Source organism: Mesocricetus auratus, unplaced genomic scaffold, assembly GCF_017639785.1.
Source record: "Mesocricetus auratus isolate SY011 unplaced genomic scaffold, BCM_Maur_2.0 Super-Scaffold_4256, whole genome shotgun sequence".
Classification (NCBI taxonomy): Eukaryota; Metazoa; Chordata; class Mammalia; order Rodentia; family Cricetidae; genus Mesocricetus; species Mesocricetus auratus.
The window spans coordinates 95,144,808-95,159,828 of NW_024429182.1; the positions used below are offsets into that span (position 1 = coordinate 95,144,808).

The 15,021-nt window shown below is 36.2% G+C and overlaps 2 protein-coding genes across 3 annotated transcripts; both read right to left on the reverse strand.

Annotated features, from left to right (window-relative positions):
- Positions 1–1,860: 1,860 nt before the first annotated feature.
- Positions 1,861–2,796, reverse strand: LOC101829977 (olfactory receptor 52J3-like). The gene has a single exon (XM_005074146.3). It carries the CDS (start codon positions 2,794–2,796, stop codon positions 1,861–1,863), a length of 936 nt encoding a protein of 311 aa, XP_005074203.1.
- Positions 2,797–10,911: 8,115 nt separating this feature from the next.
- On the reverse strand, positions 10,912–14,433 carry LOC101833512 (olfactory receptor 52E2-like). 2 transcript variants are annotated; one of them, XM_021229478.1, is made up of 2 exons: positions 14,411–14,433; positions 10,912–11,827 (listed from the first exon to the last, which is right to left on the reverse strand). In XM_021229478.1, exons 1-2 carry the CDS (start codon positions 14,431–14,433, stop codon positions 10,912–10,914), a joined length of 939 nt encoding a protein of 312 aa, XP_021085137.1. The 2 variants fall into 2 exon arrangements, with proteins under 2 accessions (XP_021085137.1, XP_005074145.1); XM_005074088.2 differs by lacking the exon at positions 14,411–14,433 and having other exon boundaries at positions 10,912–11,847.
- Positions 14,434–15,021: the final 588 nt, after the last annotated feature.

The following is a 15,021-nucleotide window of genomic DNA, read 5'->3' on the forward strand; positions in this document are numbered from 1 at the left end:
AAGATAAAACAGAAAGTATTGAATAAGAATTCATCAAAGCAAACAGAAGGAAAAGAGCCCAAGAGAAGGCATTAAAAACAGAAATCCAAAAAAAAAAAAAAACAGAAATCCACTTGCTCACATACTCAGACATGCCATAAAACCTCTAAAGTGGAAGTCTTTATTTATATGCAAAGTTCCTATATGCTGAAAGCAGAAAAGAAAAATATCTAAATAAAATTAAAATAAAAAATAATAAGATATTTAAAAAAGACAAGTCTGACATGACGTTGTGAGACAAGGAACCTCCAAAGATACCACTGTGTTTATTTTCTGTTAACCATCTATTGCCCAGCAGTTTGTAAGTGGCTATTAATTGGAGGTTGTTTCTAGGTTAGGGATGGAGCGTTTGTCCACTTCTCATTTCGGATCTAGGGTCTCATCTGGTGCAGAGCAGTTCAGGCCCATGAATTCTGCCTTGTTGTCTGTGAATTCATATGTCCACTGATCCTGTTTATTCTGAGAATCTTGTTTTCTTGGAGTCTACCATTCCCTATGGCTTTTATACTCTTTCTGCCTCTGGATCTCTTGAGTTCTGAGGGGAGGGATCTGATGGAGACATTCTGTTTAGGGCAGAATGTTCCAAGGTCACTCATTCTCTTCATAATTTCTGGCTGCGTTCTCACTGTGTAGCCCTGGCTATCCTGAAACTAGCTTTGTAGAACAGATTGGCCTTGAATTCATAGAGATCTGTCTGCTTCTGCCTCCCAGGTGCTGAAATTAAAGGCATGGACCACCAACTCGTCTTTTACTTTAAAATCAATTCAGTCAATATTATTAAGAACATAGAAAATACAATTTTTGAATAATCATAGGTAGATATTCTCTTTTTCTAACCTCCATTAATTAATTCTAGATATTTTAGTGGACTCTAGCTCATGAAGAAATAAGATAATTAATCTTCTGTATTTGTAAGCACTGAGTATTTTCCTAGTCCATTTAGTAATGGCATAGGATTACAAAGCTGTTTGTCATCTAATGACAACTTGATGCCTGAAAATCTGTTCTATGCCCCTGATCAGCATTATGTATCTTCTAGCAGCATTATATATTATCTTCTGTCAACAGAAAATCACAATTATTAATAAAAAACTGCCCATAACTCAGAAGTTCTGGTGAAATTATCCCTTTGACTACAATACAAGTTATTTAGAGGGATACCCAGATAACTACAGTTAATGTAAGTGAAACTGAAATTTTATTTTGCACATTAAATTCCAACACTTCTGCAAAGTTTCAGGCCTCAAATAATGCTTTTAAAATTCTGTACATTCAAATTCTCTTAAAAATAGTATCTACACACTTTAGGAAATATACTGGGTATATTTCATACTTCCTCACAAAGGAGGTTGAGTGAGGGCATTGCTGCCCACAGATGTTGAAAGCAAAGCAGTTACATTTGTAAGACTTAAATTAATATCCCAGTTACATTCCCAGATCAATTAAATGCATTATAGTTATATTGGAAAAAATGGAAACAAGATTCTTGTTTTCATTTGAACTTAATCATTTTATCACAGAAAATCAAGAATTCTGAAGTCAAGTAATTGTTTCCAAATAGAATATTATATTATTCTCAAATAGTCACAGAGTTTCACATCGTCTTTGAGATCCACTCCTCTCTCTGTGTCCTCTAGTGCAATCCACCAAGGAGAATAATGTAACACTGAACACTAAGACACCTAAACATTCTCCAATGCCTGTTCCTTTAGTTACTATAGGATTCTTATGTAAGGATATCTTCAAATTACAATCCGAACTCAATCAAAATTGAGTTCTTGTGTTGTATTTTCAACCATTAGAACTAAAGATTGCAACCCCCTACTTTGAAGTCAAAGTGTGGACCACACACTCACGGATCTGCTTGGTTCGCACACCATAGATTACAGGATTGAGGGCTGGTGGGATGACCACATAGAGGTTGGCAACAAGAATATGGGCATAGCGAGGGATTCTTTCTCCAAATCGGTGAGTGAGGAAGGAGAAGAGTGAAGGTGTGTAAAAAACACACATGACCCCAACATGGGAGCCACATGTGCCCAATGCTTTGTGTCTTGCATCTTTGGAAGAGAGGCGAAAAACAGCACGGAGAATATAAGCGTAAGAGATTCCAACCAAACCCACATCCAAAATAAGAAAAGAAGCCACAAAAAGCCCATAAATGGCATTGATTCGAATGTTAGCACATGCCAGCTTAGCAATGCCCATGTGTTCACAGTAAGAGTGGGCGATAACCCTGGCTTCACAGAAGGGTAGACGGTGGGTTAGGTATAGAATGGGCAACATGAGCAGGACTGGGCGCATTACAATTTCTACACCAATGCCTAATAGCACCCGCGGAGTCAGAATGGTTGTATAACGGATTGGCACACAAATGGCAGCATAGCGGTCAAATGCCATAGCCAGCAAAACTGTGGACTCCATTCCTGTAAAGGTGTGTATCAGAAACATCTGAGCTACACAGTTTCCAAAACCAATTTCATGGGCATCAAACCAGAAGATGCCTAACATCCGAGGTACTGAGGATGTGGATAGTGCTACATCTATGGCTGATAAGATGGCCAGAAAGTAGAACATAGGATCTCTCAGTGTACGGTCTGTCCAGATGACCAACAGAATTGTGGTATTCCCCAGCAAAGCCATTAAGTAGATACAGCAAAAAGGCATGGAAATCCATCCATGGACATTCTCAAGTCCAGGAATGCCTACGAGATAAAAGGTGTCTGGGTGGAAACTGGAAAAGTTGGTGTGAAGCATCTTGCCATTGATGAGAGAAGGATTAACTCTAGAAGAAAAACTAGAGTTTAGATAGACTTAGCTTGCAACATCCTATGAAAATTGTTTTCTAATTTCACATAACTTTTATTGCAGCATGTTATCATCTTTATTTTAGTAATAGTTCATTATTTTCACTAGTCTATAAGTTAAATGATATTATAGATATATAATATAGGAAACAATACAGACTAATAAACATTTGGTCCCATCTGTTATTTCAGGCATCCATTGCTGTCTTGGAATAGTCTTGCATAGAAGAAATATGATTGTACTCATAAATTATCTGCTTTGCAATCCTTTATGTTCAAGGCAAAACATAGTTGAATGTAGCATAGGTTACACTCTGCAACTTGTACTTTGCTTTTGACCCAAAAGTCAAAAGTTGTCTACTTCCCTTTTAACTCTATGGCCACCCTATCAGCATTTTTTTATTCAGTTGGGGTTTTGTGGTGGTAGGGGTTTTTTTGTTTGTTTAGTTTGGTTTGGTTTGCTTATTTGTTAAATCTGGGTATAATTTGACTATTCTTATGTGCTACAGAAATATTTTCAATGGAAATACAATTGATACTTGGAATATAACTATTTTATTATTTTCAAATTTTTCACCTGTATGTTTATTGTTAATAGTACATATTGTAGGCTGAATATATTATCCCACAACGTCTCCCTATTCTCTCTTTTTCACCTTGCCCCTCTCACTGGTCTCTGCTTTTGCTTCATTCTGATATTATGTGTGTCAAAACATGAGTCCAAAACCCAATATATGCCTGAGCTGAGACTCCTCTAATGGAAAGCGCACCATTTATCAAAAGTTCTTTCCTAAGGTCTCAAACATTAATTTATTATTTCATAAAGTCTCACACAAAACCTGAAGTTTAATTTCAAATATATGGAGATTGTGTTTACATTGTATTCTCATACATCTTTCTATAATAAAATGCCTTAGATTATTAATACATAGAATTAATCACAGAATGTCAAGCATAATCATTGCACAAAGAATCTTCAGTATATGTAAGCATATGGGTGTGACTAGACACATGAAATAACAGAAAATCTAGTGTGTTCTTAAAACTAGTTTGTTCAGTATCAACAATGATACATATTTAGAAAATTAGTCTCCTAATAAAGACTTGTGTATCATTAATTCATCCTCCCAGTGTTACTGACATAGGCCCACAGGGTTCAGCTTAAGTAGTATCACAAACCTGTGAACCATGGAAGCTCAGAATCATCTCGTCTATGGGAGTAACACATATCCTGGTTGCAGTCAGTCTAAGAAAGCCCACATACTCAATATTTTGTGAAATTCCAAGAAATATACCACAATATCTCACAGTCTTTCCCTTCATTGCATGTGGGCAGAAAAATTTGCCCAAATGAAAATAGCTGGGACAAGCAAGCCCAGGGAAGGAAAGTTGGTCAACACTGGGCTGAAGAAATCCCTGCTTCGATTTGTAACACCTCAACTGTATTCCTCCCTCTTTCTTCCCCTTCCTCTTCCCCTCCTTCTCCTTCCTTGAATCTGTATCTCCCTCTCTATCTTTTGGAAATAAGAGATATATATAGGACTAAAATTAAAAAGTAGGTGAGATGTAGGGACATAGAAATAAAGGAGAGAGTAGATGTTTAGAAGAAAAGAGATGAGACCAAGAGAGCAGGGGGAGAAAAACTAATTCAGCACAAAAGGTATCCATAGAAAAGAGAGCAAATTTCAGTCTTGAGAATAATTTGTTACTGTTTTGTAAATATCTCCCTTCTGGTAAGTTTTTCATGCAACATATTTGTACAATCTCTACCCCTTTTCCCCCTCTATGTAATCAGATTCATAAGTCTGTATTTGACACTGGTTCTCTGAAAGTCTTTTAATTATTACTCTTCTCGAGGGGGTAATCCATGCTAATAAAAAAATCATCATTAGGAGTAGATATTACCATATATCACTGGAAGTGGATGTCATCATTTATATCACGGTCATTAAATTTCCTCTCCAGATAGTTATTTTGAAAATACAAGTGCCCCAAACTGTTCCAGTAAAAATACAAGGCAAGATCTCTCTGTAACATGAAACAGAGACTGTCAGCTTACTAAATTCAGCTGCATAGGTTTTCTAAACCATTGAACAGGAATCTAGTCAATATCCTGTCTAGGGCATGTTTCATGGGAAGCTCACCTCTAGTAGCGGTGGGTCTAGAGATCTTTTGTGTATCTACTAAAAGGAAGAGACCTTTATAATATCATTATGTAGAGTTACTGGGAGATGCCTAAAGTTAAAATCAGTTCAAATCTGTTTTCTCTCTCAGGATTAAAACTTTAGAATCTCTTGGGAAAGATTGCATTTTCTTCATCAGGGACAGGTAGACTGATGCTGAGTGGAAAGTATCCCCATATACTTCTCCCAAAACACACATATTAAAGCTCAAAGGTGACAGATAAAACCGATTGGCACACAGAGTATCTATGTGAGAACAGACTTCCCTGGAAAATTTTTATTCTCATTTTCTGAGAAGTCATAATTATTTCAAAGCATTAACAAGTCATATGCTTGTGTCATTTTCCACAACCACATCCTAGCACTCACCAACGTTCACTAAGACATCCTGGATCCCAATTCAGATAAGATGTTTCATCCCTTCTCCAGCCTGGCTAAACTTACTGGCAAGCATAAGATAATACCAATTAAATTTAAAAAGCAGAGTATTAATTACAAAAAAAGGAAAGCTGTAGTATTGCTCAGTGTAACAAATCAAATTGTGTATTTAAATTTCATGAATAAAAAATGTATGGTAGTCTGGTGGTCCATGCTATAATGCAAGCCCTCAGGATATCGAAGCAAGAATTTCATGAATTTAAGACTAGCCTTAGATACATAGTAAGGCCTTGTCTAAAAGAAATGATTGAAGGGAAAGGAGGGAAAGTTATTCCTTAATTGTAGAAAAAATATATCAAATATGTTTACACACACACACAGAGGGGGGAGAGAGAAGAGGAAGGAAAAGAAATGTAGGACACCTGTATTAGTATAATTATTTTTTCTGTTTTATTGAGAGTATAATCATGTCTCATATAGTAGATACTGATTACAGTTGCCCCTCCCTGTACTCCTCCCAGTTCCTCCCTACTATAAGGATTCAGGCATCATGCTGACCCTACTGTCTGACAACAGGCAGAATATGCACACCAGCATTACCTTCAGGCAGATACTTAGCTCAAAGGGCCCTGTGTTGCCTGGCTACATAATGTGTTACATGGCTACATAAGGACTCTGTATGCATGTGCAAGCTTTCCTGATGCTGCAACGATAAACAGCACACTTACTGAAAGTAAAAATAAGTATTTATTGTATAAATTACTCACAAGAGACAAACAAGTAACCCAAATGAGCCGAATAGTTTTCCACCACCGCACTGGAAGCCAGAAAGCTGGAAAAAAAAAGAGAGCTAGACTTCCGCTGTTCTGTAACGCCCCTAGCCATGCCCAAAAGTGGGCCTAGCTAGTGATGTAGTTCAATGCCTATGTCCGTATACATCTTTAGTCATGCCTAAAGTGGGTGTGGTTAGTGGTGTGGTAAACCGCCCTTTTATTACCTCATCTGTATGTGCCTCTAGTAAGTCACATGGTTAATGGTGGGGCACTGTTTCCTCCTACACTTTCCCTTTTAAGTGTGTGCCTCCCACCTGTTTGCCCTTCTCCTCCTTCCATCTCTGTTTCCCCTTCTCCTTTCCCTTCTTTTTCTCCTTCTACTCCTTCCTCCCCTTCTTCCCTTTTCCCATCCTCTTCCATCTCTGTTCCCAATTGGCCAGCCCCTGCCCCTCCCTTTGTTCCCTTTCCCCAATAAATTCCACATGGATTTATTGAGTTTTGTGGCTCAAGTTTCATCGCCTGCAGCTGCAGCAAAACAACAGCCACCTCCCATCCAGATCCACTGTCTCACATTAGAAAATAAAGGCTTTTAAGATCTAACAGCAAAACTTAACAAAATAAAATACTGTAAGATAAAACAAAAAAAAATCACATCGAATTTGGACAAGGCAAACTAGCAGAAGGAAAAGAAAAGATACGCGAATCAGAGACCCACTTGTTTACACACTCAATATTATCATAAAAACACTAAATTGAAAGCAAAAATAATATGCTGAGGACCTGGTGCAGACCTATGTAGACCCTGTGCTTGCTGTTCAGTCTCTCTGAGTTGGTATGATTTTTATGCAGTTGATTTAGACAGCCTTGTTTTCCTGGTGTCCTTCATCCCATGTAACTCTTACTATCGTTCCACTTCTGCCTTTGCAGGGTTCCCTGAGTTTATTTTCTTTGGTTGGTTTTTGCTTTTGATTGGTTTTATATATTGTTAACTTTAATTAAATTCACTCTGACAGTTTCGTATACATATACACACAGATTGTTCTGACCCCATCTGCTTCTATCTCCTTCCCTTGACTTGTCTACACCCTCTTCCTACAACCCCGTTTCTTACATTTATGCCTGCATATTTTGTGACTCACTAAGAGGTATGCATACAGGATTTAGCTCAGTGAAAACACTTGCCTAGGAAGCCCAGCAAGTTCAAGGGCCTGTGTTAATTACATCATGGACCACTGAAATAACCAACTTTGAAACCTGCCTTGCAATAGATTTATTGTCACATGTAATAATATTTTGTTATGGTTCAAATACATGTAAACTTTATTTCTTTTATTTGCTACCTGAGGAATGTAATCAAAGGTAATAATTGTAAATATATATAATATAATTATTATATACTGGTTAAAATTACTTGTCACAAATAACCTACCAATTTACATTTATTTTGCATCAATAAAGTAATTAGATTAGAAAACCTATTCATTTACATGCTTAATGCTTTTAGAATATATTCAACTGGGGGTGGGGATGTAACTTATTTGGTAGATTGTCTGGCATTGATGATCTGGGTTCAGTATCTATCACCACATAAACCAAGCCTGGCACTGGTATAATGCTAGAACTCACAAGGCTGAGGCAGAAAGATAGGATGCTCAGTATCATACTCAGCTATATAGCATATATAAGTAGGCCGTTTGCTCACACATCTACAGAGTTATAAAGCAACCCTTTATTCTATAGCTTGCATGCACACATTTTTCTGACTATAACTCTTTTTTATTGTCTTTTTATACATGTATATATGATTTATTAAATTCACATTCTTAAGCTATACACTAGGTCAACATTTCACAAATCTTTCTATTATTCCAAAAGCAGTTATCATAAAACAGTCATTTATAAGTCAGTCAAGCAAAACCAGTATCTATAGGATTTTGTTATGTTTTCATTTCTTCTACTGGTTTTCAAATAGAAGCTTAAAATATAGGATATAATATGATAATAGGAAGAAAGAATTTTACTTTATAACAGTAACTACCCTGCAAATATTAGATTTTATATAAAAATAAAGGGAGTACTTTCAACAAAACTCCTCTGTGAATTAGCATATTACCATCTTTTATTTCAAAACAATCCCTGCACAAACTTAGCTTTCTGGACCATTAAACAATATAGAGGGCAACAATAACAAAAGGCTGGTTTACAAAGGAAAAGACTAGAATGTGGCGAAGGAATTTAGGGGCTGATGGGGTGGGAATGACATGAGAGAGAATGGAGAGTAAGAATAATCAGAATGAATTATATACATGTATGAAATTGACAGAGAACAAATTTAAAATATTTAATTAAATTCATTAATGAAAGAGTTGGCTTAAAACAGTAACGTAACTCCCCTGCCTCTTTAATCTCATCATACCATTTCGACAATTTTCTGTTCCAGCTTTACCTTACCACTGAACTCTTAATATTTATGATATACTGATACATGAGCATTCATTGCTATTAAATGACCTTTTAAGAAAAAGATTGTTTGAAGAGAAAGTTTAAAAATGTCAGTGACAGAACATAAATGACATGGATGAGAAACTGAAATAAAGAAATACCTTGTAGCCGGGCGTTGGTGGCACACGCCTTTAATCCCAGCACTCGGGAGGCAGAGGCAGGCAGATTTCTGTGAGTTCAAGGCCAGCCTGGTCTACAGAGTGAGTTCCAGGACAGCCTCCAAAACCACAAAGAAACCCTGTCTCAAAAAAAAAAGAAATACCTTGTAATTTAGGTGGTATTATAGAAGCATTTTTTAAAGGAATCAGCTTATATCTACAAAATAAGAGGACTGTTAAAGGTATTGAATAAATTGAATTTAAAGGAACTGTAGCTTGAGAATGATACAAATGACAAGATAACATATGACAATTGCTAGAACTCAGTAGCAATAGAGACATACAGAAAATATCTAAAATATGTTTATGAAGTAATATATGATAGAGAAGACTGAATGATAAGATTTCAGAGATGGGGTCATAATATAAAATACAAATAATCACAATACAAAAAGGTCAGTAGAGGAAAATATAATTAAAATAAAAGGAATGTGGTCTCAGATTAAAAAAAAACATGGAAATATTCATCTACTTATTGCAGAAAAAGGAAAAGGAGAATGTGTTAAGTACATAATTACTTCCAACTTATATATTATGTTTGAAAACTGAAAGGTATTTCTAAGTTGATAGAGGGATAAATACAGAGATACAGAAATAGGAAAGACAGAGACCAAAAGACTGAGAGACGAAAAGTGCAGTAAATCAATGATAGACCTGAGGGGGAAATGAGCCTTTTTTCAACTTTCATTGAATAAGATCTTCAAAAGTAAACACAATAGCTACATAAAATCTGGATTAGTTTGACTTTAGTTTCTAAATTAAATGTGTATTTTCTTATGTGCACTGTAAATACACTTTAGTGTTCTTGCTTTGTTTATGTTACAAGTTCAGGAGATATTAATAGCAACAGAACTCTTAAGTGTAGAAGCAAAATAGAGAAAATGAATAACATAAGTAATGATACCAGCAACTGCCAAGAATAAATCACATTAAAGCAGGATACTAACTACAGAGGAAGCATTATGGCTTTAAATGTCTAGTGATTGGGGTAGAGAGATGGCTCACAGATTAAGAGTACTTGTTGCCCCTCCCCCCTGCATTAAGGCTGAGCATGGCATCCCATCATCAACTTAATGGGCCAGGCTTTGTCTACTTACAATGGGAGTCCTTACCCTGTGGGAGGAATGAATGGGAGGTGGGGTGGGGGAGGAGACAAAAATTAAAACTAAAAAGGAAAAAATAGAGTAATAAAAAAAGGCCACATAAACATGAAAAATACACAGAAAGTTTAGATACTGTATGTTATTATGTTGTCTTTAAATTGTTTGATTTCTGAGAAAGGAACAACAGTTGCTAAAAGACATTTGACCATAAATCCAACACATACATTTTGAAAATACCTTAACTTTAAAATTTAAGTCTAAGCACATGTTTCTTTGAAAAAGAGGTTCTACTTTTTTTTTCACAGAATATGAAAAGCAGTGGATTCCTTCCAGACTAATATAGATTGATCAAACAAGACCTTCTAAAACAATGGCCCAGGTGATTCAACATCCAAAATAGCTGGGAAAATACAGCCTCAGACTACTAAATCCAGGATTTGGACAGGGGTCTGGACTTTCTCAGGATCCCTGGATTATTGACAGCACCCCCAAACAGCAGGAAGCAATTCGGAGGGAACTATGCCCACATTCCCAAATATTGCTTATAAATGTTCGTTTTCATTTAAATGGGATTGATTATTAATGGTAATGATCGTAGTCAATCTCTTTCTAAAGAACAAAAAGATGATATAGAAATGAATAATCAATCTTTGAATAACTATTAACATCATATGAGAGATGTTGGAATAAAGAATAAAATAACTACAAATTTGTTTTTTAAAAAAGCTAAGAACAAATGGTTCATGAAAACCAAAACATACTTCTACATTAGTTGACATTTACCATATGAATTGGACAATAATGCTTGATGTATCACAATCTAAACTCAAAATCACAAAAGAGAATAAAACTTCTCATCTACAAATACAAGTTGTCCCTCTGTTCAAGCATGTCATCTGATAAATATATATTTATGTATATATATAATATCAAAGTGTGTATAAACATGATACACACACACTAATTCTTTACTTTTGTAATAACATTTTCTTTACACGGTCATAGATCTGCTTGGTTCTCACCCCATATATGACAGGATTGAGCATGGGTGGCACTACAACATAAAGGTTGGCCAGAAGTATGTGTATATAGCGAGGCACATTTCTACCAAAGCGGTGTGTCATGAAAGAAAAGAGGGCTGGTGTGTAGAAGGCAAGGATGACACAGACATGAGAACCACAAGTGCTGAGGGACTTGATCCGGGCTTCTGAAGAAGGGAGACGGAAAACAGCACGGAGTATCTGTACATAAGAAAGAGCAATGGCTATAATGTCAAAAAACAGAATTGAAATAGCACCCAGACCATAGATTATATTGACCTTGATACTGGCACAAGATAGGCGAGCGAGACCCATGTGTTCACAGTAGGTGTGGGGAATTACATGATTCCCACAGAAAGGCAAGCGTAGTATGAGAAATACAAATGGAATAACAGAAAGAAACGATCTTACTAGCACCCCTACACCAATCATGGAAACGACCTTATTGGTGAGGATGGTGCTATATCTAAGTGGGTTGCAGATGGCCACATAGCGGTCATAAGCCATCGCCAAGAGGACTGCTGACTCCATGCCTGTGAAGTTGTGGATAAAAAACATCTGGGTAAGACAGGCACTAAAGACTATTTCCCTGAAGCTAAACCAGAAGACCCCAAGCATTTTAGGGATGGTCGCTGTTGAGAGGCCCAAGTCAATTGTAGCTAGCATGACCAGAAAGTAGAACATGGGCTGGTGGAGGCTGCTCTCACTCTTAATCACCAACAAGATAGTAAAGTTCCCAAGGAGAGCAATCAGATACACAGTACAGAAGGGAAAGCCAATCCAGATGTGGAGAGACTCTAGTCCTGGGATCCCCAGCAATAGGAAGGAGGAAGGGTGAAATTGGCTGTCATTGGGAAGAAGCATCCTGCTTGATGCTACCTAAGTCCATAGTCCTGAGTAATAAGCATTCATCAGTCTTCAGGGTTGCAGATCAAAATCTGTAAAGTTAAAGACCTATTGTAAAAGATTATACTAACTGTACATCTGTACATGTTCTATGTTTCAATATAGCAGCACAATTCAAAACATCTAAGAGAAAATATTTTAATTTATTTACTTTATATCCCAAACACAGTTTCCACTCTATCCTCTCCTATCATTCCATTCCCCCATTCCCTTTGGCCTCTCTGCTACCCACACCTCCTCGGTTTCTATTCAGAAAAGGGCAGATCTCCCATGTGTATCAACATAACAGGGCATATTAAGTAGCAGTAAGACTAAGCACCTCACCTTGTATTAAGGCTTGACAAAGCAACCTAGTATTAGGAATAGGGTCTCAGAGACCAGCAGAATCACAGACATACCCTACTCCCATCATTAGGAGTCTCACAAGAAGACAAGAAAACCTACAGAATCAAGTAAACTGGTCTCATAGGAGTTCATGGAGCCTGAACTTACAACCAGGAGTCTGCATGGGACTGACCTAAGCCCTCTGCATATATGTCACAGTTGTGTAGCTAAATTTTTGGTGGCTTACAGAAGTCATGTCATGAATCAAGATAAAAGTAGTAGCAATATATCCGTCTTACTCCTTTCTCTTTTAATTTGCATTGGCTTTGTCATTGATGTTGTCGTAAAGGTTTGGTTTAGCGAATACTCATTGTAAATTGTTTATCTTGAGGGCCAAGGAAGGTTCTCTAGTAAGCATCAATTTTTCTAGCTGTTATCAAAGACATTGTTTTGTCAAAATAATTTTTTGTAATGTAGTCTCAACTATTAAAAACCATCTAAAGGCTTAGAATTGACTTATTTGTCAGTATATGTCTATTATAATTTCAAAATTATGGTTTAATATAGTCAAAGTAATAGCATCAACCACCCCTATTGAGGTACTGTCTACTATGCAAAATGTTACGTCAAAACATATACATAATCCTTATAAACATTTACAGACAACAGACACATTCTTTTGTTTTTTGTTTTGTTTTGAGACAGGGTTTCTCTGTGGCTTTGGAGGCAGTTCTGGAGCTAGCTCTTGTAGACCAGGTTGGTCTCAAACTCACAGTAATCCATCTGTCTCTGCCTCCTGAGTGCTGGGATTAAAGATGTGAGCCACCACTGCCTGGAAACATACATGTTCTTACCTTTTACAAATGCAGTGAACTTCACATGATTTCAGATTCTTCAAATGCCCAAAGCATCTATAATTTTCATCCAGGGGAAACTGAAAGCAAAGTAGTGAGTTAAAATAGAGAATAAAACTGAAGTGATAACCTCTGCCTTGATTATACCATACTACAAAGCTCCCGACAAATTTATATTCATATATGTATTTTAGACTCTTGTCTATTCAAATAATAGATATCAGTATATTTCCTCTAAATCTAAGACAATCAAGATTTTTAAGAGTTGTCCAAAACATATCAAAAAATTTCAAAGACCAGATACAAAGGGAAAAATGTATTGTATATGATTAGTAGCCATGTACATTTTCAGTTACCCAAGGATACCTGTTGTTTTCTGTTTTCATGTGCCTTACTTAAGACACTATTAAGAAATGTTTTCATTAATCCTTTTCTATGCTGATGGTTTCACAGTAAAAAGTAACTATTGTACATGTGTTTCCTTACAAGATTCCAGAGGAATGAAACAATTACAATCAAGACCTGAGTGTCAGAATAAGAGCAAGTTTTTATCTAGAAGACACTGATGGAAGCAATAAGCAAACTGAGTGGGTGGGGAGATTACTCCTTCATAAACAGGTAACAAAAGACCAGTATGATATGGGTGGAGAAAATGCAAGACTCCTTCCCTAAAAAGCAAATATTTCAACAGAAGGAAAGTCAATGACATGGTATGTTTGTTTTATGGAACTTGCTGAAATATCCACCAGAGTGTTTTTGTTTTTCCCATAAGGCTGTCCTTATAGTGGGATAAAGGACACTTTTTAAAAAGGTGTTACATAGGAGCTAAAGCAGGATTCTACCAGTGAAGTTGAAATTTATTTTTCTGTTATCAATTTATAAAACAATGGTGAGGTTTTTTTGTTTGTTTTATAAAAATAAAACTTTCTGTATTTATAAATCACCCTTGTGGAAAAAACAAGACAACTAACAGTCTTTGAAAGCTAAGCTTTTCCTTTTGTCAACATACCCACTTGTAATAGAATCTCAGTAAATAAGAGAGCTTCTTCTAATCTATAGAGTTCTCATGACTTATTTAAAGTTAAATTTAATTGTAAAGGGCACATAAAATCTTAAACCAGAGAAATCATCAATGTACTGATAATTTAAAGAAAAATAAGAGAATAAAGGAAATTACATTTTAATACAAAAATTTATATTCTATGGTGTAATTGTGTCTGAGAAGTAGACAATATATTGATTTATACTTAATTTCAAGAAATACACACAGTGTTAAGATTGAGCAGTTGTCTCAAATTTCTAGTTCAGTGCCCTAACCAGAAGAGAAATCTGAGCAACAGTGCCTTCCTTTGTCCTCATATATCATTTAAAAGGTACAGTTGGTATTATTCTCCATTGTGTTTAACAACAATGAACTTATCTCTACACTAATGAGACTAGTTCAAGTCATTACTATTTTTGGTTAACTGTAGCATAAGAGCTATATGAGATGAAAGTGTTGAAATCCTATTTTCTGACAGGTCTAAAAAACATGAACTGTCAGTCATGAATATTGCACAACTACGTTATCATTTTTGTCTCCTTTTCCTGTACAAAACTGAAATGACAAGAAAGAATGGCTCTAACTAGGATGAAGCAATTGTTTTAAGACATCTGAAAATAAATTCTGTTCATCATTCTTTAGATGTTAAGAGCTTGATTTTTCTAAAATGTAAAGGATTTATGCAGAAACACAAATGCCTTTTCAAGTACATGACACTACCCTGTAACTTTTATCTCTACCTTGTCATCTCTCTCTCTCTCTCTCTCTCTCTCTCTCTCTCTCTCTCTCTCTCTCTCTCTCTCTCTGTGTGTGTGTGTGTATGCGCATGCGCGCACATGTGCTCACATCTGTAGGACTCATCTGTGAATGTGAGGTGGAAGTCAGAGAAAACTTACCAGGCTTGGCAACAAG

Coding starts and splice junctions, on each gene's coding strand:
- LOC101829977 (XM_005074146.3), bottom strand. CDS start 2,796: ATGCTTCACACCAACTTTTCCAGTTTCCACCCAGACACCTTTTATCTC.
- LOC101833512 (XM_021229478.1), bottom strand. CDS start 14,433: ATGATATATGAGGACAAAGGAAG. Junction 11,828..14,410: donor ATATATGAGGACAAAGGAAG/GCACTGTTGCTC, acceptor TCCCAATGACAG/CCAATTTCACCCTTCCTCCT.